This window comes from Eleutherodactylus coqui, chromosome 4 (assembly GCF_035609145.1).
Source record: "Eleutherodactylus coqui strain aEleCoq1 chromosome 4, aEleCoq1.hap1, whole genome shotgun sequence".
Taxonomy (NCBI): domain Eukaryota; kingdom Metazoa; phylum Chordata; class Amphibia; order Anura; family Eleutherodactylidae; genus Eleutherodactylus; species Eleutherodactylus coqui.
In genome coordinates this window covers 2,811,801-2,828,236 of record NC_089840.1, presented here as the reverse complement: position 1 = coordinate 2,828,236, position 16,436 = coordinate 2,811,801, and the positions used below count along the sequence as shown (strand labels likewise).

At 52.9% G+C, this 16,436-nt stretch overlaps 1 protein-coding gene across 1 annotated transcript in view; it reads right to left on the bottom strand.

The window, feature by feature from the left end:
• Positions 1-10,847: 10,847 nt before the first annotated feature.
• PSMG1 (proteasome assembly chaperone 1) overlaps positions 10,848-16,436 on the bottom strand; it is a 13,172-nt gene continuing 7,583 nt past the window's right edge. Inside the window, exons 6-7 of the mRNA XM_066598958.1 lie at positions 14,353-14,489; positions 10,848-11,039 (exon numbers count right to left, since the gene is read on the bottom strand). Coding sequence (XP_066455055.1) covers positions 10,965-11,039; positions 14,353-14,489 — 212 coding nt within the window. The 3' untranslated portion in view covers positions 10,848-10,964. The remainder of the gene's footprint in view (positions 11,040-14,352; positions 14,490-16,436) is intronic.

Below are 16,436 nucleotides of genomic sequence, written 5' to 3'. Positions count from 1 at the left end.
CAGATACTTGACTAAGGCACTACTCGCTCGAGTAGTTAGCCTTAGCGAGTATACTCGCTCCTCTCTATTCTTCTTGTATTAGAGTAGTTGATTTCTGAGTCCCCTGGCGGCTCTGGCGATGCCTGGGGATCCTGGCGGCTCTGGCGATGCCTGGGGATCCTGGCGGCTCTGGCGATGCCTGGGGATCCTGGCGGCTCTGGCGATGCCTGGGGATCCTGGCGGCTCTGGCGATGCCTGGGGATCCTGGCGGCTCTGGCGATGCCTGGGGATCCTGGCGGCTCTGGCGATGCCTGGGGATCCTGGCGGCTCTGGCGATGCCTGGGGATCCTGGCGGCTCTGGCGATTTCTCGGTCTTCTGGTGGCTCTGGCGATTCCTGGGTGTCCTGGTGATGTCTAGGTATTCTGGTGGCTCTGGTGATTTGGTCATCAGTTGAGGTGGGATGGTCGCCCTGGTTTATAAATGTCCTTTTAAGATGGTATAGATGTTCCTCTCTGTCTGTTGGGTTGGAGCAGATCTGGTTGTATCTGATGGCCTGGCTGTAGACAATGGATTTCTTGATGTGTTTAGGGTGGGATCTGTCCCATCAGAGGTATGTGGCCAATCAATCGGTTTCCGGTATAGGGATGTCTGTATTGAGTTGTTTGAGACTTTTATGGTGTCTAAAAAGTTGATTTTGGTATACAAGTAGCTCGCTGCTCATCTTGTCTGATATTGTTTTAAGTGCAAATAAGTCTTGTTATGTCTCTGCCTTTTCATATGTGTATATTTGTATATATATATATATATATATATGCCCCATCCAGATCTGTTTCATTATGCCTGAGGAAGGACCCTATGATATCTGAAAGCTCGCTGTAGCATCATGTATTTTTGTTGGCCAGTAAAAGGTCTCATATCTACAAGATTACGTGGTTTGTCTTACTGAGAACAATCACCGTTTGCTCTACTACTGACACCGGACCAAACCTTTTTTTTGGTTTTAACACAAAAATGCCTCGTATCTGTGGGGACATCACGTTGGCGAGTGTAATATCAGGCCCATGTGAAATTAGCCTAACAGTGACCAAAGGGCCAAAAAAAAGGGGCAGTGGTGGCACAATGTCACAGTGTATTACTCCCATGTATTTTCCATGCAGTGAATGGAAGCAATGAGTCTATGGCCTGTCACTCTGCCATGCCCACTGGCGTGCGGGTGCTGCATATTCATACGCAGGCGAAATAAATGACAGCATGTTCTATTTCTTTGCAGATCCCTTAAATGTGCTAAATACGTATGAAACGCTGTTCCTACGCCTGCATTGCTGTGAACAGAGCAGGAAGTTTGAAAAAAAAACACTGCGCATGTCCGTGACGTCAGCTTCCCATGCATGCGCTGTGCCAATTGTAGCCCATTTGCGATCTTTGTCAGCAAAGCGTGTGTGCAGTAATGCATATAACGCTGCAGGATACTCGCATACGCCCGTGTGAACAAGCCCTTTGAGTGTTGTGTTGTAGATATGACGATCCATCAGAGTCAGATGGGGATATTAGCAGCTAAAAATAATAGCGAACGAGTGTGATGGAGACACGGAGGACCAACCCCACCGAGAAGGACATCCTGTAGAGTCCGACGTGGAGACCTGTGGTGCGCAGAGCGGTCAGATGCTGACATGGGATGATAGTGGACATTCCTCTGCTCTTGTGGTGTTGGATTCTGATGGCGCGGTTCACATTGAAAATGACATCAAGCAATGTAAACAGCATTAAGGTGAGGAGAACGAGGCATGACGTTTATGACCGTCTCAGATATCTGGATGAAGAGGTTATCTTTCCACAACATGCGAATTATGGGGGATCAAGGGCCCACTAGGGTTAAATTGCAACCAATCCCACCACAGACTTTGCCATAATATGAAACCCTCAGATGGGTCGCCTTAAAAGTAACTTATTGAGATGTAGCAAAATACATTGTGGTAGCAAAGAGTTAAAAAGATCAGAGTCTCAAAATAGTGAATGAGTATAACATGGGACAAAACCGGCTAAGAGAAACAATATCCTGCCTGATGATAATGCACAAATATCAGGGTCACGACTAACACTTTCTGCAGCTGTAGAGATATATACTGAAGGTTCAGTAAGTGACAGGATCCCTGCAGGAACTGCCAGATATCAGAGGCTCCGTGCTAACAGACTGACCCCCCAACAAGTCTCACCAGAACCCTGGTGTCATAAGGGGTAAAAGAGCTCCAGCTCCCCCCAACATGTCCCACCACAACGCTGCGTCATCAGGGGTAAAAGAGCTCCAGCTCTCCCCAACATGTCTCACCAGAACGCTGGAGTCATCAGGGATATAAGAGCTCCAGCTCCCTCCAACACGTCTCACCAGAATGCTGCGTCATCAGGGGTATAAGAGCTCTAGCTCCCCCCAACATGTCCCACCACAACGCTGCGTCATCAGGGGTAAAAGAGCTCCAGCTCTCCCCAACATGTCTCACCAGAATGCTGCGTCATCAGGGGTATAAGAGCTCTAGCTCCCTCCAACATGTCTCACCAGAATGCTGCGTCATCAGGGGTATAAGAGCTCTAGCTCTCCCCAACATGTCTCACCAGAATGCTGCGTCATCAGGGGTATAAGAGCTCCAGCTCCCTCCAACATGTCCCACCAGAACGCTGGAGTCATCAGGGGTATAAGAGCTCTAGCTCCCCCAACATGTCTCACCAGAACGCTACATCATCAGGGGTATAAGAGCTCCAGCTCCCTCCAACATGTCTCACCAGAATGCTGCGTCATCAGGGGTATAAGAGCTCCAGCTCCCTCCAACATGTCCCACCAGAACGCTGGCGTCATCAGGGGTAAAAGAGCTCCAGCTCCCCCAACATGTCTCACCAGAACGCTGGCGTCATCAGGGGTATGAGAGCTCCAGCTCCCTCCAACACGTCTCACCAGAATGCTGCGTCATCAGGGATATAAGACCTCCAGCTCCCTCCAATATGTCTCACCAGAACGCTGCATCATCAGGGGTATAAGAGCTCTAGCTCCCCCAACATGTCTCACCAGAACGCTACATCATCAGGGGTATAAGAGCTCCAGCTCCCCCAACATGTCCCACCAGAACGCTGCGTCATCAGGGGTAAAAGAGCTCCAGCTCCCCCAACAAGTCTCACCAGAACGCTGGCGTCATCAGGGGTAAAAGAGCTCTAGCTCTCCCCAACATGTCTCACCAGAACGCTGGCGTCATCAGGGGTATAAGAGCTCCAGCTCCACCAACATGTCCCACCAGAACGCTGCATCATCAGGGGTATAAGAGCTCTAGCTCCCCCAACATGTCTCACCAGAACGCTACATCATCAGGGGTATAAGAGCTCCAGCTCCCCCAACATGTCCCACCAGAACGCTGCGTCATCAGGGGTAAAAGAGCTCCAGCTCCCCCCAACATGTCTCACCAGAACGCTGGCGTCATCAGGGGTATAAGAGCTCTAGCTCCCCCAACATGTCTCACCAGAACGCTGGCGTCATCAGGGGTATAAGAGCTCCAGCTCCCCCAACATGTCCCACCAGAACGCTGCGTCATCAGGGGCATAAGAGCTCCAGCTCCCCCCAACATGTCTCACCAGAACGCTGCGTCATCAGGGGCATAAGAGCTCCAGCTCCCCCCAACATGTCTCACCAGAACGCTGCATCATCAGGGGTATAAAAGCTCCAGCTCCCCCAACATGTCTCACCAGAACGCTGGCGTCATCAGGGGCATAAGAGCTCCAGCTCCCCCCAACATGTCTCACCAGAACGCTGCGTCATCAGGGGTATAAAAGCTCTAGCTCCCCCAACATGTCCCACCAAAACACTGCGTCATCAGGGGTATAAGAGCTCCAGCACCGCCCAACATGTCTCACCAGAACGTTGCATCATCAGGGGTATAAGAGCTCTAGCTCCCCCAACATGTCTAACCAGATCGCTGCGTTATCAGGGGTATAAGAGCTCTAGCTCCCCCAACATGTCCCACCAAAACGCTGTGTCATCAGGGGTATAAAAGCTCCAGCTCCCCCAACATGTCTCACCAGAACGTTGCGTCATCAGGGGTATAAGAGCTCTAGCTCGCCCAACATGTCTCACCAGAACGCTGGCGTCATCAGGGGTATAAGAGCTCTAGCTCCCCCAACATGTCCCACCAAAACGCTGCGTCATCAGGGGTATAAGAGCTCTAGCTCCCCCAACATGTCTCACCAGAACACTGCGTCATCAAGAGTATAAGAGCTTTAGCTCCCCCAACATGTCCCACCAGAACGCTGCATCATCAGGGGTAAAAAAGCTCTAGCTCCCCCAACATCTCTCACCAGAACGCTACATCATCAGGGGTATAAAAGCTCCAGCTCCCCCCAACATGTCTCACCAGAACGCTGCGTCATCAGGGGTATAAGAGCTTCAGCTCCCCCCAACATGTCTCACCAGAACGCTGCGGCATCAGGGGTATAAGAGCTCCAGCTCCCCCAACATGTCCCACCAGAACGCTGCGTCATCAGGGGTATAAGAGCTTCAGCTCCCCCCAACATGTCTCACCAGAACGCTGCGTCATCAGGGGTAAAAGAGCTCCAGCTCCCCCAACATGTCTCACCAGAACGCTGCGTCATCAGGGGTATAAGACCTCCAGCTCCCTCCAACATGTCTCACCAGAATGCTGCGTCATCAGGGGTATAAGAGCTCTAGCTCCCCCAACATGTCTAACCAGATCGCTGCGTCATCAGGGGTAAAAGAGCTCTAGCTCCCCCAACATGTCTCACCAGAACGCTACATCATCAGGGGTATAAGAGCTCCAGCTCCCCCAACATGTCCCACCAGAACGCTGCGTCATCAGGGGTAAAAGAGCTCCAGCTCCCCCAACAAGTCTCACCAGAACGCTGGCGTCATCAGGGGTAAAAGAGCTCCAGCTCTCCCCAACATGTCTCACCAGAACGCTGAAGTCATCAGGGGTATAAGAGCTCCAGCTCCCTCCAACACGTCTCACCAGAACGCTGCATCATCAGGGGTATAAGAGCTCTAGCTCCCCCAACATGTCTCACCAGAATGCTGGCGTCATCAGGGGTATAAGAGCTCCAGCTCCCCCAACATGTCCCACCAGAACGCTGCATCATCAGGGGTATAAGAGCTCTAGCTCCCCCAACATGTCTCACCAGAACGCTACATCATCAGGGGTATAAGAGCTCCAGCTCCCCCAACATGTCGCACCAGAACGCTGCATCATCAGGGGTAAAAGAGCTCCAGCTCCCCCAACATGTCCCACCAGAACGCTGCGTCATCAGGGGCATAAGAGCTCCAGCTCCCCCCAACATGTCTCACCAGAACGCTGCGTCATCAGGGGCATAAGAGCTCCAGCTCCCCCCAACATGTCTCACCAGAACGCTGCATCATCAGGGGTATAAAAGCTCCAGCTCCCCCAACATGTCTCACCAGAACGCTGGTGTCATTAGGGGTATAAGAGCGCTAGCTCCCCCCAACATGTCCCACCAAAACACTGCGTCATCAGGGGTATAAGAGCTCCAGCACCGCCCAACATGTCTCACCAGAACGTTGCATCATCAGGGGTATAAGAGCTCTAGCTCCCCCAACATGTCTAACCAGATCGCTGCGTTATCAGGGGTATAAGAGCTCTAGCTCCCCCAACATGTCCCACCAAAACGCTGTGTCATCAGGGGTATAAAAGCTCCAGCTCCCCCAACATGTCTCACCAGAACGTTGCGTCATCAGGGGTATAAGAGCTCTAGCTCGCCCAACATGTCTCACCAGAATGCTGCCGTCATCAGGGGTATAAGAGCTCTAGCTCCCCCAACATGTCTCACCAGAACACTGCGTCATCAAGAGTATAATAGCTTTAGCTCCCCCAACATGTCCCACCAGAACGCTGCATCATCAGGGGTAAAAAAGCTCTGGCTCCCCCAACATGTCTCACCAGAACGCTACATCATCAGGGGTATAAAAGCTCCAGCTCCCCCCAACATGTCTCACCAGAACGCTGCGTCATCAGGGGTATAAGAGCTTCAGCTCCCCCCAACATGTCTCACCAGAACGCTGCGTCATCAGGGGTATAAGAGCTCCAGCTCCCCCAACATGTCCCACCAGAACGCTGCGTCATCAGGGGTATAAGAGCTTCAGCTCCCCCCAACATGTCTCACCAGAACGCTGCGTCATCAGGGGTAAAAGAGCTCCAGCTCCCCCAACATCTCTCACCAGAACGCTGCGTCATCAGGGGTATAAGACCTCCAGCTCCCTCCAACATGTCTCACCAGAATGCTGCGTCATCAGGGGTATAAGAGCTCTAGCTCCCCCAACATGTCTAACCAGATCGCTGCGTCATCAGGGGTAAAAGAGCTCTAGCTCCCCCAACATGTCTCACCAGAACTCTGCGCCATCGGCGGTATAAGAGCTCTAGCTCCCCCAACATGTCCCACCAGAACGCTGCGTCATCAGGGGTATAAGAGCTCTAGCTCCCCCAACATGTCTCACCAGAACGCTACATCATCAGGGGTATAAGAGCTCTAGCTCCCCCCAACATGTCTCACCAGAACGCTGCGCCATCGGTGGTATAAGAGCTCTAGCTCCCCCAACATGTCCCACCAGAACGCTGCGTCATCAGGGGTATAAGAGCTCTAGCTCCCCCCAACATGTATCACCAGAACGCTGGCGTCATTAGGGATATAAGAGCTCCAGCTCCCCCCAACATGTCTCACCAGAACGCTGCGTCATCAGGAGTATAAGAGCTCTAGCTCCCCCAACATGTCTCACCAGAATGCTGCGTCATCAGGGGTATAAGAGCTCTAGCTCCCCCAACATGTCTAACCAGATCGCTGCGTCATCAGGGGTATAAAAGCTCCAGCTCCCCCAACATGTCTCACCAGAACGCTGGCGTCATTAGGGGTATAAGAGCTCCAGCTCCCTCCAACATGTCTCACCAGAACGCTGCATCATCAGGGGTATAAGAGCTCTAACTCCCCCCAACATGTCTCACCAGAACGCTGCATCATCAGGGGTATAAAAGCTCCAGCTCCCTCCAACATGTATCACCAGAACGCTGCGTCATCAGGGGTATAAAAGCTCCAGCTCCCCCCAACATGTCTCACCAGAACGCTGGCGTCATTAGGGGTATAAGAGCGCTAGCTCCCCCAACATGTCCCACCAAAACACTGCAGCATCAGGGGTATAAGAGCTCCAGCACCGCCCAACATGTCTCACCAGAACGTTGCATCATCAGGGGTATAAGAGCTCTAGCTCCCCCAACATGTCCCACCAAAACGCTGCGTCATCAGGGGTATAAAAGCTCTAGCTCCCCCAACATGTCTCACCAGAACGCTACATCATCAGGGGTATAAAAGCTCCAGCTCCCCCAACATGTCTCACCAGAATGAATGCTGCATCATCAGGGGTATAAGAGCTCCAGCTCCCCCCAACATGTCCCACCAGAACGCTGCGTCATCAGGGGTATAAGAGCTTCAGCTCCCCCCAACATGTCTCACCAGAACGCTGCGTCATCAGGGGTAAAAGAGCTCCAGCTCCCCCAACATGTCTCACCAGAACGCTGCGTCATCAGGGGTATAAGAGCTTCAGCTCCCCCCAACATGTCTCACCAGAACGCTGCGTCATCAGGGGTAAAAGAGCTCCAGCTCCCCCAACATGTCTCACCAGAACGCTGCGTCATCAGGGGTATAAGACCTCCAGCTCCCTCCAACATGTCTCACCAGAATGCTGCGTCATCAGGGGTATAAGAGCTCCAGCTCCCCCAACATGTCTAACCAGATCGCTGCGTCATCAGGGGTAAAAGAGCTCCAGCTCCCCCAACATGTCTCACCAGAACGCTGCGTCATCAGGGGTATAAGACCTCCAGCTCCCTCCAACATGTCTCACCAGAAAGCTGCATCATCAGGGGTATAAGAGCTCTAGCTCCCCCAACATGTCTAACCAGATCACTGCGTCATCAGGGGTAAAAGAGCTCTAGCTCCCCCAACATGTCTAACCAGATCACTGCGTCATCAGGGGTAAAAGAGCTCTAGCTCCCCCAACATGTCTCACCAGAACTCTGCGCCATCGGCGGTATAAGAGCTCCAGCTCCCCCAACATGTCCCACCAGAACGCTGCGTCATCAGGGGTATAAAAGCTCCAGCTCCCCCAACATGTCTTACCAGAACGCTGGCGTTATCAGGGGTATAAGAGCTCCAGCACCGCCCAACATGTCTCACCAGAACGCTGCGTCATCAGGGGTATAAAAGCTCCAGCTCCCCCCAACATGTCTCACCAGAACGCTGCATCATCAGGGGTATAAGAGCTCCAGCTCCCCCCAACATGTCTCACCAGAACGCTGCATCATCAGGGGTATAAGAGCTCTAGCTCCCCCAACATGTCTCACCAGAACGCTGCGTCATCAGGGGTATAAAAGCTCCAGCTCCCCCAACATGTCCCACCAGAACGCTGGCGTCATCAGGGGTATAAAAGCTCCAGCTCCCCCAACATGTCCCACCAGAACGCTGCGTCATCAGGGGTATAAGAGCTCTAGCTCCCCCAACATGTCTCACCAGAACGCTGCGTCATCAGGGGTATAAGAGCTCTAGCTCCCCCAACATGTCTCACCAGACCTGCCTGATGGCTGGGAGTTCAATGTTGCAGGACATCAGCTGACAGATCCTCCGGCGGAACATATCCTGTATTATATCAGTTTTGTTCTTATATACTTGCAGTACCACTTATGGCCACCATGTGCTGGTGTGGGACATCCACATGTTCACTGTGTCAATATGCAGAAGCGGTGTCATGTCTCCTTAAGCAGAGTACCCAAAAGGTGTGGGGGAACACCTGGGGGGTGAGTGGGTCAGGGGATGGTATAGTCTCTCCCCAAGGAGAGCACCTAAAAGGGGTGTGGGGACCCCTAGGGGTGAGTTGATAAATTACCATAAATTAGAGGTAGTTTCCCCATAATATGCAGTTTGTTACAATGTTGCACCGTGCGCCTGGAGATGCATTCTGGAACACATGAGGACGTTCCATCTGACTGTGTTTTTTGGCTTCAATATGATTCAGGACTTGTGAAGTTTATGAGGAAGAACTGCCGGCGGTGCGGCCCGAGCAGAAATACCCACAGCTCATAGGAAGAGCGAGAGGCGGCTGTGCTCCGCAGGCTGTGCTCCGCAGGGCCTCTGCTCATTAAAAACTTCTATATTGTACCGCACTAAGTCGATGAATCTGCTGTAAAGCGTAATGCTGCCACCTACTGTACATGCAGGGAACTACTTAACTCTGACTCCTGGAAATTTAAAGGGCCATGCTGGTGACTTTTCAATTAATTCCCTATGTAGGTTAATTATTCCCCTCTGTCGGAGGCCCCCCCAGCCTCCTCCACAGTTGGTCATGTGATCTCAGTCCTGACCGGCTCAGATCTACTTGGGATTATGAATTCAGTTTCTAAGTCTGTGATACTCTTACATAGATCCACCATAGAAACCGCCTAGAGGGGGACGCAGACACTCCTGTCACAGTTACTGATGATGATCACACAGGTATAATAGAGGAGATCACTGCTCATACTGCCAACTAGATACTTATGGGCTGTAGCTTTTTTAGGGGATGTAGAAGGAAATGATTAAACCATTCCCCTAGCAGACAGAAACGGTACAGTCTCAGCTAGTGCTCAAGTAATAAATCTCAGCCTCAAGATGGTGACTCATAAGCATCAGACAGGGGGCTGCACTGCAGGGAAGTGGCTGCAATACACAGAGAAGACCCCCAGTGTGTGACCGGCAATTAGATGAAAGAGGAAAGGATGGAACATGTGTTTTGGTCAGGAGTAGCCTTTTAAATAAAGCAAAATTAATTGAATAAATCGTCCCTGGAATGACGGCTTGCAGGAGGGACCCCAGCGGCCCGCACACCACCCGGAGGGACCCCAGCGGCCCGCACACCACCCGGAGGGACCCCAGCGGCCCGCACACCACCCGGAGGGACCCCAGCGGCCCGCACACCACCCGGAGGGACCCCTGCGGCCCGCACACCACCCGGAGGGACCCCTGCGGCCCGCACACCACCCGGAGGGACCCCTGCGGCCCGCACACCACCCGGAGGGACCCCAGCGGCCCGCACACCACCCGGAGGGACCCCAGCGGCCCGCACACCACCCGGAGGGACCCCAGCGGCCCGCACACCACCAGGAGGGACCCCAGCGGCCCGCACACCACCAGGAGGGACCCCAGCGGCCCGCACACCACCAGGAGGGACCCCAGCGGCCCGCACACCACCAGGAGGGACCCCAGCGGCCCGCACACCACCAGGAGGGACCCCAGCGGCCCGCACACCATCAGGAGGGACCCCAGCGGCCCGCACACCACCAGGAGGGACCCCAGCGGCCCGCACACCACCAGGAGGGACCCCAGCGGCCCGCACACCACCAGGAGGGAGTTTCCCAGAGAGTAGGAGGGTATTCCTATTGTGGGGGAGATTTATGTAGACTTTGTTTTGCCATAACAAAATTAGTTCTGCGAAGATGCTTGCCAGGAATGCTATGTACGTCACTTTCCTTAACAAGGGCGTGGCTTGTCGGAGGGGGCGTGGTCACACAGACCCACACAGTTATGTATAATTTACGCCATAGGTTTCTGTATAGGAGCACGAGTCTCTTCATATATTGTGGCATTGTGTGCCGACGGGGATAAGTGGGAGAAACTCCGGTCTTAATAAATCTCCCCCCTGGACTATCCACGGAGCTGAACGCCCCCCGCAGAGCCCGGCGCCCCCCGCACGGAGCCCGCAGAGCCCAGCGCCCAGCACGGAGCCCGCAGAGCCCAGCGCCCCCCGCACGGAGCCCGGTCTACATGACACCAAGAATACTCAGGAAGATAAAGAAAATCTCTTTATTACTGAACCTTAAATAACATTTTGTATACAAACATGGCTGTAGTTGCCTTTCGGGCGGAGCGTCGGCCCCGGGCAGCGCTGGCGCAGCTCCCAGAGGATCTATATGTACAAGTTGCTTTGAACTTTGTTACCCGTCATCGTCTTCTTCAAAACTTCTTCTATTCTTTCAGATTTCTGTAAATATAATGATGGCGGTTAGTTGGTTCCCTCCCGGGTTTTGCGTTACAAAAAATGCAAAGAGAACATGTTGACAGCGCCTCGCAACCGGAAAGGCGGGACGGGCACAAACCGTGCGGATGCTTCACTAGTTTCAGGGGCGAGTTCTCACTGCGCAGGGATTTAGTTTTACCCACCATTACTACTGGGGCCACCAATACTTCGTCACCTCAGACAAGTTTCAATGATTCACATGTGTGTTGGGTATCGTGAACGCTTTCTACATCAGATGGCCAAGCTCTTAAAGAAGCCCAACATAGTGAGCATGGGAGATTTTACCCATCCAGACATTAGTTGGGAATCTCTCAGGTAAAAGTAATGGATCCAACAGATTCTTATCCGCTCTTGCTGACAACTTTATCTTCCAGAAGGTAGAAGAGAAAACAAGGGGATCCGCTATCTTGGGTCTAATTCTTACCAACAGGGAGGGAATGGTTGAGGAAGTAAGGGTGGCTGGGACCTTAGGAGGCAGTGATCATGATATCCTTGGATGTTGGATAACAAGGGGAGGAAGACCTGAGAAGACTCAGACCTCAAGGTTGGATTTCAGAAAGGCAGATTTTACTGAACTCAGAAAGAGGAAGAATCCAATGGCTGGATGTTCTTAAGGACAGAAATGTCCAAGAAGGTTGGGAAATATTGTAAAATGAGATTCTCAAAGCACAATCATTACCAATCCCTAAAAGAAGGAAGAATGGGAAGCATTTAAAGAGACCGGGATGGATGAACACAGAACTTGTACACATGTTAAAAAGGAAGAAATATATGTTTATCAAATGGAAAGAGGGGGAATATCTAAAGAAGAATATAATGGGGTCTGCAGAAACTGTAGGGCAAGGGTCAGAAAAGCTAAAGCTGATAATGAATTGAGGCTTGTAAGAGGCCAAAAGCAATAAAAAAGGATTTGGGGGTCAAAAGCAAAAGTCACAGATGCTATTGGATGCTTACAGGATGAAAATGGTGAATTGGTGAAGAATGATGTTGGGAAAGAGAAAGTTTAAATTCCTTCTTTGTATCTGTTTTCTCTCAGAAAGTAGATGGAACATCAGCCGATCTTCCCTGTGCTATTGGGGGAATAAAAGAATGCAGGCTATCTATAAGCAGAGAGATGGTGAGGGAACACTTAGCTAACTTACATGAATCCAAGTCTCAAGGTCCAGATGAATTACATCCTAGGATACTAAAGGAAGCAGCGGAGGTAATTGCTGAACAACTCGCCATATCTGTGAACATTCCTGGAGACAGGAGAAGTCCCAGAAGATTGAAAAAGGGCAAATGCTGTCCCTGTCTTCAAAAAAGAGAAGAAGGTGGATCCAGGAAACTACAGGCCTGTGAGCCTGACTTCTATACCGGAAAGATCTCAGAACAGATTATTAAACAGCATGTATGCAAGTACTTGGATGAGACTGGAGTAATTAATCAGAGCCAGCATGGGTTTGTAACAAACAAGTCATGCCAGACCAATCTAATTTCAATCTATAACAGAATCACCGACTGGGCTGAGCAGGGAAATGCGGTGGATATAGTATATCTTGACTTTAGTAAAGCATTTCACAAAGTATCTCATACCATACTTATTGAAAAAATGACCAAATCTGGGATTGACAAGGCAACTGTTAGGTGGATTCACAACTGGCTGAGTGATCGTACTCAAAGAGTGGTCATAAATGGCTGCACATCCAAGTGGAAGAATGTATCAAGTGGGAACCACAAGGCTCTGTCCTAGGCCCAGTGTTGGGCAACATTGTTATAAACTGATCAAATCTGCCGATGACACAAAGCTAGGAGGGATAGCTAACACTAGAGAAGAGAGAGGATTCAAAAAGATCTAGAAAAGCTTGCACAGTGGGCGGCGACTAACAGAATGGTATTTAACAAGGAGAAATGCAAAGTCCTACATCTGGGCAAGAAAAATGAAGAAAGCACATACAGAATGGGAGGAATTGGGCTAAGCAGCAGCACATGTGAAAAAGACTTGGGTATACTAATAGATCACAGACTGAACATGAGTCAACAATGTGATGCAGCAGCCAAAAAGGCAAACACAATTCTGGATGTATTGATAGAAGCATAGAGTCTAGATCACGTGAGGTCAACCCCTCTACTCTTCCTTAGTCAGACCTCATCTGGAATACTGGGTCCAGTTCTGGGCACCCCACTTTATAAAGACATTGACAAACTGGGGGGAGTTCAGAGAAGAGTTACCAAGATGGTGAGTGGTCGGCAAATCATGTCCTATGAGGAACGGTTAAAGGATCTGGGAATGTTTAGCAGAAGAGAAGGCTGAGAGGAGACTTAATAGCGGTCTACAAATATCTGAAGGGCTGTCAGTGCAGAGGGATCAGCCTATTCTCATCTGTACAAGGAAAGACTAGAAGCAATGGGAGGAAACTGAAAGGGAGGAGACACAGATTAGATATTAGACAGTAAGGGGATCAATGAGTGGAACAGGTTACCACAGGAGGTGGGGAGTTCTCCTTCAATGGAAGTGTTCAAACAAAGGCTGGACAGACATCTGTCTGGATGATTTAGTGAATCCTGCACTGAGCAGGGGGTTGGACCCAATGACCCCGGAGGACCCGATGACCCCGGAGGACCCTTCAACTCTACCATTCTAGGATGCTATATGAATTGGCGTGTTCAATGCCTGAAAAGTGAGTGGGGTTTTTTGCCGATGAGGGCGTCATTTCACACTTTGCCTCAGGCAGCATATAGACTTGGGGTTCCCCTGATTACTTTGCAAGTCTTTTCAGAATTCGAAGTCCTGGAGATGGAGCCCAACAGTTTCTCTTCACCTGGATCCTCTGGATTGATAAGTCACACAAGCAGGAAAGATCTGCCAGTCTAGGCAATCTAAGCAAGGAAAGGCCAGTGAAGCCCCACCCACATGACTCCAGCGAAGCCCCACCCACACGACTCCAACACCCATTCCAAGCAGGTTTTCAGAGGGTTTCACATGGCTGCAATATCTGCGCCCGTCTTCATGTCGCCCGCGCTTCTGCTCACCTTACGTATTGTAATACATACTGTATTCCCCTATAATATAGCAATTCTGCAGCCTCCTTTCCTAAAAGTCAGCATTGTGCAGTCACTCAGTTATTCCTCCTGGCACGCAGTACCCGCCAGCACAGCAGCCGGGAACGTCCAGAAACAGAAGCATGAGTCATTCTGAGGGCAGGCGGTGACTGTATGTGCTACTCACAAACCCTGATAGTCAACCCAATTAAAGCCCTCCGATATGACAACTGTCCCACGAGACCCACGGACTTACCGCAGCCAGGCGACTCATGCTCTGACAGGACAACAGGGGGCGAAACGCTTCAATGCTGAGTGGGTCCAGCCTGGTGACATCGGTGAAGCACTGGTAGAAGACGGCCGGGATTCCCCACACCTGGCAGTGCGCCATCACTGCAAGAGGCAAGCGGAGGGTTAATAACACAATCTAGCACGCAGAGAGAAGGACTGCCAGCAGCGACCACCGCGGCACTCCGGTGGCCAGAAGAAGGGAGGCGCTCAAACCAGCGATCAGCAGAACCGGCAGCCGGGGATTCTATGGGAAAATATTTTCATCAATCGCTGCATTCAACGTCTCGAAACTCTTCAGCTTTCCGCGGGCGGAGCGCCGGGGGAGAGGGGGCGGGCGGGCGGAGCGCCGGGGGAGAGGGGGCGGGCGGGCGGAGCGCCGGGGAGAGGGGGCGGGCGGGCGGAGCGCCGGGGGGAGAGGGGGCGGGCGGGCGGAGCGCCGGGGGAGAGGGGGCGGGCGGGCGGAGCGCCGGGGGAGAGGGGGCGGGCGGGCGGAGCGCCGGGGGAGAGGGGGCGGGCGGGCGGAGCGCCGGGGGAGAGGGTGGCGGGCGGGCGGAGCGCCGGGGGAGAGGGGGCGGGCGGGCGGAGCGCCGGGGGAGAGGGGGCGGGCGGGCGGAGCGCCGGGGGAGAGGGGGCGGCGGGCGGGAGCGCCGGGGGAGAGGGGGCGGCGGCGGAGCGCCGGGGGAGAGGGGGCGGCGGGCGGAGCGCCGGGGAGAGGGGGCGGCGGGCGGAGCGCTGGGGAGAGGGGGCGGCGGGCGGAGCGCTGGGGGCGGACGGAGCGCTGGGGGGGAGGGGGCGGACGGAGCGCTGGGGGTGGAGGGGGCGGACGGAGCGCTGGGGGGGGGAGGGGGCGGACGGAGCGCTGGGGGGGAGGGGGCGGACGGAGCGCTGGGGGGGAGGGGGCGGACGGAGCGCTGGGGGGGGGAGGGGGCGGACGGAGCGCTGGGGGGGGGGAGGGGGCGGACGGAGCGCTGGGGGGGGGAGGGGGCGGACGGAGCGCTGGGGGGGGGAGGCGTGGGGGGGCGGACGGAGCTCTGGGGGGGGAGGCGTGGGGGGGCGGACGGAGCGCTGGGAGGCGGCGAGCTGGAGTCTTTATTGGCAGCATTTTGGGATAAATGCGGCTTTTTTTCATTACTTTAGTTGCGTTTTTGGGAGGTGGGGGAGGGGGGGGTTTACCAAAGAAATGAAACGGCACAGTCGGGGGTCTCCCTTTTTTATTCCTGTAGCCCAGTGTCCCCACCTCCAGTCCTCAGCGCCCCCTACAGGTCATGTTTTCAGGATTTCCTCAGCGTTACACAGGTGATGTAATTATTGTCGGTCCTCAGACATTGCCACATTGTTGGGGGTCCCTAAGGACTGGAGTTGGGGACCCCTGCTGTAGGGGACTCGAACCTGTGATTCTATGATCACCCTGATAATACACTGCAGTACGTCTGCACCGCAATACATTACCACTAATCTTATTGCTCATAGGCCCTCCAAGATTACATGTAAGAGAGCCAATGACATCACTGAGGAAACGCCCTCCGTCTGAACACTTCACATGCCGCTATCAATATTCATCTAGATACCTAAAAAACATCCTGAAATCCTGCAGTTCTCACACTGACCACTAGGCCTAATAACAGTCTGACACAGCTCACCTCCTCCCCTCCCTGCACATCAAGCACCAATCCTAATAATAGTCTGCTGTCACAGCTCACCTCCTCCCCTCCATGCAAAGGCAGGATTATACAGAGGAGACACCTATACATAGATAACACAGGATCTACCATTCACAATAGTCACAGCTCACCTCCTCCCCTCCTGCACAGACAGGATTACACTGAGAAGAGACACCTATATATAGATAACACAGGACGCACCATTAACAATAGTCACAGCTCACCTCCTCCCCCTCCTGTACAGACAGGATTACACTGAGAGGAGACACCTATATATAGATAACACAGGACCCATCATTCACAATAGTCACAGCTCACTCCTCTCCTCCCTGTACAGGCAGGATTACACTGAGAGGAGACACCTATATATAGATAACACAGGACGCAA